This window comes from Bombina bombina, chromosome 8 (genome assembly GCF_027579735.1).
Source record: "Bombina bombina isolate aBomBom1 chromosome 8, aBomBom1.pri, whole genome shotgun sequence".
Lineage (NCBI taxonomy): Eukaryota > Metazoa > Chordata > Amphibia > Anura > Bombinatoridae > Bombina > Bombina bombina.
In genome coordinates, this window is record NC_069506.1 from 111,005,381 (window position 1) to 111,017,586 (window position 12,206).

General features: G+C 35.2%; 1 protein-coding gene across 1 annotated transcript in view; it reads left to right on the forward strand.

Annotated features, from left to right (window-relative positions):
• The window catches only part of SDF4 (stromal cell derived factor 4), a 119,310-nt gene that overhangs the window by 27,437 nt on the left and 79,667 nt on the right, over window positions 1-12,206 (forward strand). Inside the window, exon 3 of the mRNA XM_053690513.1 lies at window positions 11,785-11,921. Coding sequence (XP_053546488.1) covers window positions 11,785-11,921 — 137 coding nt within the window. The remainder of the gene's footprint in view (window positions 1-11,784; window positions 11,922-12,206) is intronic.

The window sequence follows — 12,206 nt, forward strand, 5'->3', positions numbered from 1 at the left end:
CTTGAGCAACACTGGGAAGAGTTTCTTGTTTACATTTATAAATTATTGTAAGTTTGAATTTATCTGCAGACACAGTAAAAGTTTATTTGTAGACAATTATTTATCTGTCAAATATTTTAGCGGTTATGCCCACAGGCTACTTAAAGGGACACTGAACCCAAATTTTTTTCTTTCCTGATTCAGACAGAGCATGCAATTTTAAGCAACTTTCTAATTTACTCCTATTAGCAAATTTTCTTTATTCTCTTGGTATCTTTATTTGAAATGCAAGAATGTAAGTTTAGATTCTGGCCCATTTTTGGTGAATAACCTGGGTTATTCTTGCTGATTGGTGGATAAATTAATCCACCAATAAAAAAAATGCTGTCCAGAGTACTAAACCAAAAAAGAAGCTTAGATGCCTTCTTTTTCAAATAAAGATAACAAGTGAACGAAGAAAAATTGATAATAGGAGTAAATTAGAAAGTTGCTTAAAATTGCATGCTCTATCTGAATCGCGAAAGAAAAAAATTCGGTTCAGTGTCCCTTTAAAGGGATATAAAACAGTCTGTTTAAAAATTGTGCTCACTTCCGTGGAGTTACCTAGGAGTCAGTACTGATTGGCTAAAAAGCAAGTCTGTTACACTAACTGAAGTAAGGGGCAGTCTGCAGAGACTTAGATACAAGGTAATCACAGAGGTAAAAAGTATATTAATATAACCTTGTTAGTTATGCAAAACTGGGGAATGGGTAATAAAGGGATTATTTATCTTTTTAAGAAATAGCAAATTCTGGAGGTGACTGTCCCTTTGATAGAAATCATTGCTATGTCCATTTGTTATTTATTTAAATGGATTTTACCCCTTTTATTTATTTTTTAAAACTTTTTGTGCAGTGTCCATTACTTCCTGTCACAGCCCTACAAGGAGGCTGTGGTCTCTACAGGATTTACAGCTCCTGTCCGCACATGATTGGCCGTATGCGGGCAGGGGACGGGGTTGCACGCGATCGCAAAATAGCACTGGTGTGCAATGTTAAGTTCGGGCAGAGGATTGCTGCCCGCCAGAGGAGAGCTGGGGCGGATAGGTGCGAATTTATACACCCCTGTGCGCCATTGATTGATAAATTGAGCCCTTTATGGTAAACATCTGATTTAAGATAGGAAAGTTAGTCAATGAGCTTAACACTCTGTGTGGTAATATATCTCTTAGTTTTTTGTGTAGGTGCACGTTGTAGGGGATACTGTATACCCCAAATCCATATAGTGATCCAAAAGAATCCACAGCACCAAAGGTAAATCTTAAAATATTATACTTTTATTTTATACTCATAACAAATGTGACGTTGCGGCCCCTCTGGCCTTAATCATGCATATATGTATAAAATAAAGGTATAATATTTTAAGATTACCTTTGGTGCTGTGGATTCTTTTGGATCACTGATTTAAGATAGGAATAGTGTAAAATAACATAATTACTAAAAGTGATTTTATAATTTTCATAAATGTCAAAATGTGATTGGTCAGTCAGGTTTTGAGTATGTTGATTATTACTGAGTAGAGCTGCATCTGTCACACAATAGCTCCCTTTTAAAACTCAGCCCTAAATTCCACTCTAGACCCTTGCAAAGCCCACCCTTGTTTATATTTCCACAGCAATCTGCTAATAATACACTCAAATCAGTGATTATTACCCTTTGACTGTCAGTGGGTGAAAGAGTACAGTGATTTGGCACCCTCCTTGGCTGCAAGTAACCCACACAGAGATCATATTCTACCCAACTTAGCTACTCTCTTGAAAATGCGGCTGCTGTATTCGTAACAGACTGAAGTCCTTTATTGATTAAGCTGCTACTTGATGTATTTAAAACAAAACATAGGAGTTGTTTCCATGTAGTCCTTTTAATCGACAACTCTATATAACAGCCCTGCGACTCTACCAGAGAGCTTATTCCAGTACATATTCAGCCAAGTTGACACATTTTGGATGAAACCAGCAGTCTTTACATTTTTCCTATTGCAGTGTTCATTCTATAAGAAATTGTCCATTAAAGGATCAGTAAACACAGTAGATTTGCATAATCAACAAATGCAAGACAACAAGACAATGCAATAGCATTTACTCTGAATTTCAAATGAGTAGTAGATTTTTTTTCTAACAAATTTCAAAGTTATGTCTATTTCTACTCCCCCGTACCATGTGATAGCAATCAGCCAATCACAAATGCATATACATATAGTCTTTGAATTCTTGCACATGCTCAGTAGGAGCTGGTGACTCAAAAAGTGTAAATATAAAAGACTGTGCACATTTTTTTTTTATGGAAGTAAATTGGAAAGTTGTTTAAAATTACATGCTGTATCTGAATCATGAAAATGTAATTTGACCTGAGTGTCCCTTTAATGATGAATCTCAAATTTAAAGGCAAAAGCAACTTCAGTTGAATTAATGTAAAGCAGTGATAGGTGTGTGCACAGTGGTTTTTATTATCACCATGTGAAACCCTTTCTGACCATATGCAGAGAACCAGTAGTATCCACTGCACAAAGATTTTCCTTGTTTTTAAGGGATATGAAACCCACATTTTTTTTCTTTTGTGATTCAGACAGAGCCTACAATTTAAAAAAATATATATATTTTTTTTATTATACTGTACTTCTATTATCAAATTTGTTTTGTTCTCTTAGTATTCTTTTGTTGAAGAGCATGCATAGGTAGGTAGCATGCAGAAGTCTGAAGAACATGCAAATGTATAACCTTATTTAAAGTATTCTTAAAAAATACTGCTTTATTGTGCACACTGCTATGCCTACCTACCTGTTTTTCAACAAAGGATACTAAGAGTGCAAAGTAAATTTGATAATATAAGTAAATTAGAATTTTAATTGTGTGCTCTATCAGAATCACAAAAGAAAGTGTTTAGGTTCCGTGTCCCTTTTTAAAGTCACTGTCCCTGGCGGAAATGCTAGGATTTCAGCCTCTCATGAGAGAGAACTCTGAAGTTACAGTCACAGCTTCACCAATCAAATCACTGTATCGGTTTTTATAATCTGTAGTGGTCTGGTTGTCAAACAAAAGTTTGCTTGAACTTTCTTTGTTATATGATATTTATGTGATAGGTTAAAAAAAATAATGGACTTTATTCTTGCTAGTTTCTAGATTTTGAAAACATTTGTCTAGTTCTGTGTAAAGCATACAGACTGTTTTTTACATTTCACCCTAAACTTGGAAGTATACACCTGTTTGTGCGCTCAAGGTGGAATTTTAATTCTGTGCTACTGCTGGGCAAGTCCCTTCATTCTCTGAATCATTATTATCTAAGGGCTCTTAGTAAAGCTGATTATATTTCCACCACAGGAAGCGTATATTTTCGGTGAAACATTACCTTATGTAGACCGTAAGGAAGAACCAGTTGTCTTCCTGCTGGAAGTATTGTTTGATGTGGTACCATTACCAGAAATGACATCTCTACTGAGAGTCTGCTAAATTCTGTAGTGCTATGAAGCGAGGCTGTACAATAGTAACCCACGCAATACTCTAGGTATTATCAGAATTGATCATCTTGATTAATAATGCCAGGTGAACCTAGTACTCTTTATCGTCATTGATATCGCTTTACTGACATTACACCCATAAAAAGCGTGTTTAAAACTAATTGTGCATGCCTTCTTTTTTCTGCTTGCTTTCTTGTAATTCATTATTGCGAATTGCACCTTTTGCTATCCCCCCAGAGAGGCTAGAGTACAACCTGCATACTTAAAGGGACATGAAACCCAAAAATGTTCGTTCATGGTTCAGATAGAGAATACAATTTTAAACAACATTCCAATTTACTTCTATTATCTAATTTGCTTCATTCTTTAGATATCCTTTGTTGAAGAAATAGCAATGCACATGGGTGAACCAATCACGCGAGGCATCTATGTGCAGACACCAATCTGCAGCTACTGAGCCTATTTAGATATGCTTTTCATCAATAGATAATGAGGCAAATTAGATAATAGAAGTAAACGTTTTCTGAAAGTAAAAAAATTGGGGTTCATGTCCCTTTAAATACAGTAGAACTGTATAATCAACAAATGCATAATAAAAAGACAATGTAAGGACTAATGTTAAAGTTCAAAGGAGCAATAGAGAGGGTTTATGAAGCAGATGTTTAAATGAGAGCCTGCAACCAAATCTTACCCTTAATATCCCTTTGCCTAGTGCAAGACTTGTGTTTTAAAGGGACACAACTGCAAAACAATAGTTTTTACTAACATATAAACTGTGGCTAGCCTTATCTTATGCAGAAGCAAGCTCCCATTGGCTCCTCCAAATAAGGCAAATGGTGGGTGGAGTTTGGGTAATTAAAAACAAATGCAGCAAGACAAGATGTTAATTGTTTTAGAAATGTTTAGATTTGGGTAATGTGTTACTCTATAGCAAGAAATATATTTAAAAGGTGTCCCTTTTAAGGTATTTCAGTGTTGTGCGGTTAATTTCATATGTTCATTACAGGGCTTGACAGACTTTTCTTAGACATACAGGTGTAATCAAGGAGTTGAACTAGTTCTACAAAACTTTTTTTTCAGCAATAAGTTAACCTGGTTATAACTCACATGGAGCAGTGTTATCTTGTGTATTTGTGTGTGTGTATGTGTGAAAAAAAAATAAATATGTAAGCGTGTGTGGCCCTCGGTTTACGCCGGTTAAATTTGCGCCGTTTTAGAATAACACGTTTTATATATATATATATATATATATATATATATATATATATATAATGTATGTTAGGGCTGCAACAACTAATCGGTAAAATTGATCATAAAAATAGTTGTCAAAGAATCTCATAATCAATTAGGTGGTCAGCGATTAGTTGGTTAATTGCACAGCACTAGCTGCTTCAATCCGATGAACTCCTGCACATGATATTGTGCAAACATTTTTATTTATTTATTTTTCTATCCGATTAATCGGATGATCAGAAAAGACTAAAAAAATAAATAAATTCAACTTTCTTTGCACAATCTTAGTTGCAGTAGATCATCGGATTGAAGCAGTTGGTGCTGTGCAACTGACCAACTAATCGCTGACCACCTAATTGATAATGAGATTTGTTCACAACTATTTTTATGATCAAATTTACTGATTAGTTGTTGCAGCCCTAATATATATATATATATGTGTGTGTGTGTGTGTGTGTGTGTGTGTATATATATATATATATATATATATTTGTGTGTGTTTTTTTTTAACTTTGTCAGAAACAAACATGGGGCAGACACTTAAAGGGAAATTAAACACTAATTAAATGCTAGCTAGAATGATGCATTCAAACAAAGATTAGTCTGAGAATTAACATGTAGATGTATTTTGTTTTATTAGCTGTTTAAATATAGACAAAATAAGTGTAAAGTTTGTGTCTATAAAACAATGGGAAGCTGCCAAGTTGTAACTTAGGTTACCTTGTCTGCTGTGGCCAATTAGGGACAGCAGATAAATAGGTCACTAGAGTGTGCAGCCAATGGCTGTGTGGAATATAACAGTGTTCTGCACTTCCGTTTCTAACAGGAACTGAAAGGGTCACAATTTCAGAATGGAATTTCAGGAAAAGGGGACAAAATAAATAATGAAAGTATATTGCAAAGTTTTTTTATTTTATTTATACAATTTATCATTTTATATTACCATCTCAAAGTGGTTAATGTCCCTTTAAAAGAACAGTAAAGTCAAAATTAAAATCACATGTTCTGTCTGACTCACGATTTCACGAAAGTTTAAACAACTTTCCAATTTACTTCTATTCTCTAATTTGCTTCATTCTTGTGGTATCATTTGTTGAAAAGCATACTTAGGCTCTTAAACGGCCATTGCATACTAGGAGGTGGCTGTACATATATGGCTCTTGTCATTGGCTCACTTCATGTGTTCATATAGCTCTCAGTAATGCATTGCTGGTACTTAAAAAAAAAAATAATAAAAAAAAAATAGGATACCAAGAGTTTGCAGCTCATTTGATAATAGAAGTAAACGGTAAAGTTTTCTAAAATCGTATGGGTTTCATGTCCTTTTAACCATTTGATTACCTAGACATATAGGTGTACTAGTTCTGCAGTAATAAGTTAACCTGGTTGAAACCCACATGGAGCAGATTTATCTGGCAGTGTCATCACAGTATGTGGTTTCAGATCTCAATAATACTACAACTAAAGGCCTCTCAGAGTCTGACCACTTACAACAGCAAGCTGATTTTTTTTTTCTTGACATTGGCTCACCCCATGAGTTCATCTAGCTCCCAGTGGTGCATTCCTACTCCTGAGCACACCTGGGTATGCTTTTCAACAAAGGATACCAAGAGAATGAAGCACATTTGATAATGAAGGTAAATTGGAAAATCGTATGCTCTATCTGAATCATAAATTAAAATGTTGGGGTTTCATATCCCTTTAACAAATGTGGTCAAAAATATTCAGTCAAAAAATCATAACACTTACTGGGATCCTTTGGAAACAAACTTTTTTTATTCAAAAGCAAAGCCTCACACAGCACAGGATGTAGGTAGTGAAGTGTTGGTTTTCTCACTTTCACACCAGTTTTGCTTGATCTTTCTGGTGGGATGCTCTATATGAAAGGGTCCCACAATCTACTTGTTAGTTGTGGTTTCCTGCAGAGACCAGATATACTGTTTTTAAAACCTAAAACGTGACACTCAAGGAATTTCTCTCTCTCTCTCTCTTTCCCCCCCCCCCCCCCAGCTAAACAACTATTAATATATATCTGTCCGTGAATGGACATTAATAGTAATTAAAAAAAAAATAATAACTAGTAATATACTATGCTCTACATATTTGCTATCATATTTGGTATGTACAGTTGAGCTCTTAAAGGGGCATTCTACTGTAAAAGTATCTTCCATTAAATGTGCCCCCAATGATCTATTTTATATGCTAGAGTGTATTATATTGTTTACAAATATCCCCTTTACCCTTTTTTTTTGTCATATTAAATATCTGCTTTTGCCTATTGAAGTCACCACCATAACCTGTGAATACATAAGTTTTCTATAGATAATAATGCAGTAAACGAGAGCAGCAGAATGTAACCAACAGTGGGCGATAGGAAAGATAGATTTTATATTTTTATTTTTATTTTTCTACCTGAAATGCCCTTTGAACGCACCCATAATTAATAGCCTTTGTACATAGAGAGAGCTCTCCCTGCAGGATCACCCCATTTGGGTATGTTCTAGCACATGGTTCTTCAAACATTTCTTTCCCAAGACCCAGTGCAATCATACAACATACCTTTGCGACCCTATTTTATGCTTGGTTTGAAAACCTCTGAAGTAATATACAAGATAGCTGCAATTTTTGGCAAAGTGAGTAAAATGTTTGCATACTTTATACTAACGGGTTGTAAAAGTTAATCACACACTCGTACAATACACTCGCCACACACACACTCATGCAGCACACACCACAATCTCATATTACACACACCACACACTCATATTACACACCACACACACTCATATAACACACACATTCTATTACACACACCACACACACACTCATATAACACACACATTCTATTACACACACCACACACTCGTATAACACAGACATTCTATTATACACCACACACTTATTTTTACACACACACACACACATTCTATTACACACATTCTATTACACATACCACACACACACACACATATTACACACCACACACTCATACAACAGACATTCTATTACACACCACACACTCGTATAACACACACATTCTATTATACACACACATTCTATTATACACACACATTCTATTACACACACTCATATTACACATACACACTCGTATTACACACCACACACTCGTATAACACACACACACACTCTCATATTACACATACATACACACACACACTCATATAAGCAGCAGAATTTTGAGTGCCTAGGGCAGCACAAAACCTAAATACGCCACCGCCATATAGATAACATTGTGCTCACGCCCATGGGTTATGGCTGACACTGCACTAATTGGCTAAAATGCAAGTCAAAAGATCATAAATACCCATGTAATCAGGGGGCTGTCAGAAGATGCTTAGATACAAGGTAATCACAGAGGTTAAAAGTATATTAATAATAATTAAAACTGTGTTGGCTATGCAAAACTGGGGAATGGGTAATAATCCACACATTACAACTAAGCTGGTGCTTTAGTACAACTGCCTAATTTAACATTTAAGTTAATTTCAAAATGACCTGTAGAAAATTTTACACAAAAACTAAAAAAATCTCACCACAGAAAGTGGAAAAAAGTTCTGCATCTTGGTTCAGCTAGCACCCAGTATTGAATTGATGCACTGGACCTATATTGCAGGAGTTACACATAGTAATATGCAAGCAATAGTGCAATAATGAAATGCTCTTATACATTAGAAATATATTTGTATTCACTTTTATGTCCCTTTAATACTATGCAGCAGGTACAACAAGTACTTGGGAACACGTTTTACAGTACAGTGTCCCTTTATCTTGCCGGGAAAAAGGCACAAACTATACCACTTCCTTGCATGAGGTTTCTGATCAGTATAGGTTACCGTAAGCTGTGCATGTTTATGCAAAGCTATTCACGTTTGCTCTGTTTCACATGAGATGTAAGGTTAATATCTCAAGTGAGGCTTCCATTGTAACCTCTGACCTTGATTTTTGTGGCTCGGTAGTTTAACTGTAAATCTTGCGGTTCTATACTGAATTTCTGACAGATGTACCTGCAGCTAATTTTTATTCTGGTCTAATTTTTTTTTTTTTTTTTTCTCTTTAACTTTTGGAGTGTAGTTCTAATTATAGGAAAGCGTAATACAGAGGATGTGCCCACACTAAATGAATTTCTTTTTTTTTCTTTTCAATAAAGATGTAAATGTGAAACTAGCTAACGCTGCCAATTTAAATGTCATCTTGTAACGAGAAGTTCTGCTGGTACCTTGTAAAACAAAAACACGGTACTTCTACAGTTTTTCCACTACTCATAAAAGATTATTCTCAAATAATACAGTGTGTTTTAAAGTAATTAATGGAAAAGCAAAATAAATTACTTAAAGGTACATTAAAGTGATGGTAAATTCTAGCATTTCAAAAACGCTAGGCTTTACCATCACTAAAAATAAAGGCAACCTTCATTTATCATTTTTTTTAAAAAAGTGATAGTTACCTTTATTTTGCCACAGCTTCAGCTCAAAATTAAAGGGACATGAAACCCAACATTTTTCTTTCATGATTTAGATAGAGCATACAATTTTAATGCTTTCGTAACCGGGTTATAAAGTCTACATCGGAACAATGTTTGCACGATCGCGAGATTTCAATTATGGGATCGGGTCTGGGAGGGGTCCCTATGACGCTAGGAACGCCCTCCAGACCGCAATCAAATCCTGCAAGCGCAGTAGGCTTCAGGACAGCCGTTGGCTATGACGTTGTATTCCTTCATAACGGCTTTAAAGCCCAGCGCCATTGTGACGGAATATAACGGCGGAAAAAGGTTAAGCAACTTTCCAATTTACTTTTATTATTTAATTTGCATCCTTCTCTTGTTAACCTTTGCTGAAAGGTTTATCATGGCAAGCTCAGGAGCAGCAGAGAATCTAGGTTCTAGCTGTTGATTGGTGGCTGAATATATATATATCGATTGTGATTGGCTCACCCATGAGTTCAGTTAGAAACCATTAGTGCATTGTTGCTTCTTCAACAAATGATACCAAGAGAATGAAGCAAATTAGCTAATAGAAGTAAATTAGAAAGTTGTATAAAATTGTATTTTCTATCTGAATCACGAGAGAAACAAATTGGTTTCATGTCCCTTTTAAGTGCCTCAAGGCCGCCAACAGCGGAGCTCAGTTTTTCAATGAGGTGACGTTTCCTCTTAGCCAATAGCCGTGCTTGCCCTTTGGCATTATGCTGTAGGCTAGCACGGCTATTGGTTAAGAGGTGAAAAGGTCACCTCATTAAAAAACTGAGCTGTGCCGTGGGCGGCTGGAGTCGCTGTGGTTAACTGATGAATGAAGGTCACCTTTATTTCTAGTGAAGGTAAATCCTGGCGTTTTTGAAATGCTAGAATTTACTATCACTTTAAACTTTTTTTTTTTAAAGGGTCACTCATGTCAAAATTAAACATACATGATTCAGATAGAACATGCAATTTTCCAATTTACTTCCAATAACAAGATGTGCACAGTCTTTTTATATTTACACTTTTTGAGTCACCAGCTCCTACTGAGCATGTGCAATAATTCACAGAATATACGTATATGCATTTGTGATTGGCTGATGGCTGTCACATGATACCCATTTAAAGTTCAGATTAAGTGATATTACATTGTCTTTTCATCATGCATTTGTTGATTATGCAAATCTACTGTATTTACTGGTCCTTTTAATATAAAAATATTTGTGTAGTAAAGTGACTTGCAATAATTTGTACTGTTTAATATTCTATGCTGAGGCCAATTATGGACCTTTAAAAATAAAGGATCATTAAAGGGATAAAAACAGTCTGTTTCATTGCTATAATAAAAAAGCACTAAGCAGAGGGTTATACCTAATGGAAATTATATTATTTATGGTTTTAAAAGGACTTCACCTTTTTAATTATTTTGTTAACTTAATTGGTGCAGTATCTATTACTTCCTGCTACAGCCCTACAGTGGGGCTGGGGTCTATACAAGAAGGCATATCTAGCTTGATGTCAAATCTTCTAGAGTAGCATTGTAACATTGTTATAAAACACATAGTTGAATTAATAAAATTAACCTTAAAAGGACAGTCTGCTTCAGAATTTTTATTGTTTAAAAAGATAATCAATTCCTTTATTACCCATTTCCCAGTTTTGCATAACAAACCGTTATATTAAAGTGAAGGTCAATTTTAATGAATAAGTGCCCGGTTTTTAATAATCCTATTAAAAACAAGGGCTTTTTAATTGATCAAAATTGACATTTCACTCCTTTTCTTCAAAAACTTACCTTTTAATCCTGAAAGCCGCTCCAGCGCTTCCTCCGCCCATCACAAGCCCTCTTCGCGTCGCGGGTCCAAAATGACGAATCCAGCTTCCTCCAATCACGGCGTTGCATCAGGCCATGATCCCCCCCGGGGGAAGGCCGTGATTTAAGGAAGCCGGATTCGTCATTTCTGACGTAAGAAGAGACTTCCAACGGCCGGGGGAATCGCTAGAGCGGCTTTCAGGATTAAAAGGTAAGTTTTTGAAGAAAAGGAGTGAAATGTCAATTTTGATGAATTAAAGTGCTCTTGTTTTTAATAGGATTATTAAAAACTGGGCACTAATTCATCCAAATTGACCTTCACTTTAATATACTTTTTACCTCTGTGATTACCTTGTATCTAAGTCCTCTGCAAACTGCCCTCTTATTTCAGTTCTTTTGACAGACTTGTCACTGAGATAAGAGGCTTCCTTCAAGGGTTTTTCGAAATTAGCATATGAGCCTAATAGCTTTCAACAAAGAATACTAAGAGAACAAAACAAATTTGATGATAAATGTAAATTGGAAAGTTGTTCAAAATTGCATGTCCTATCGGAATCATGAATGTTTAATTTCTTTACCAAATAAAAAAAGGATGATTCACATTATTTCATGTAGTATTGTTTTAGGTATGTCTTAAAAATCCAAGCATTTTTTCTTTGCCTACACCAAAGAACATTTGTTTTATTGATGAATATGTTTTCCACAGTTTATAAATTGCCTCCCCTACCCATTATCATATACATCTTCTTTTTTTTTTAAATTAGTCTTATTTTTTTTTCTTTTCTTCAGGGTGGACAGGAACAACGACAAACAGATTAGTGCCAAAGAAATGCAAAGGTGGATCATGGAGAAGACAGAAGAACATTTCAGAGAGGCCATGAAAGAGAACAAGCTACATTTTCGTGCCGTCGATCCTGATGGGGATGGTAGGACACGTAGCATAATTATTGTATATTTCTAAAACTCTTGTGGTTGTAAAGGCAAGGCAGGAAACATCTTTATACTTTCTTGCATTTCTTGAGACTGAAATATATATATATATATATATATATATATATATATATATATATATATATATATATATATATATACAGGTGACCCTCGTTTTACAACGGTTCAATTTACACCGTTTCAGAATAACAACCATTTTTTCCAGTCATGTGACTGATATTGAAAGCATTGAGAAGCAGTGCATTTATTAAAATAGCCAG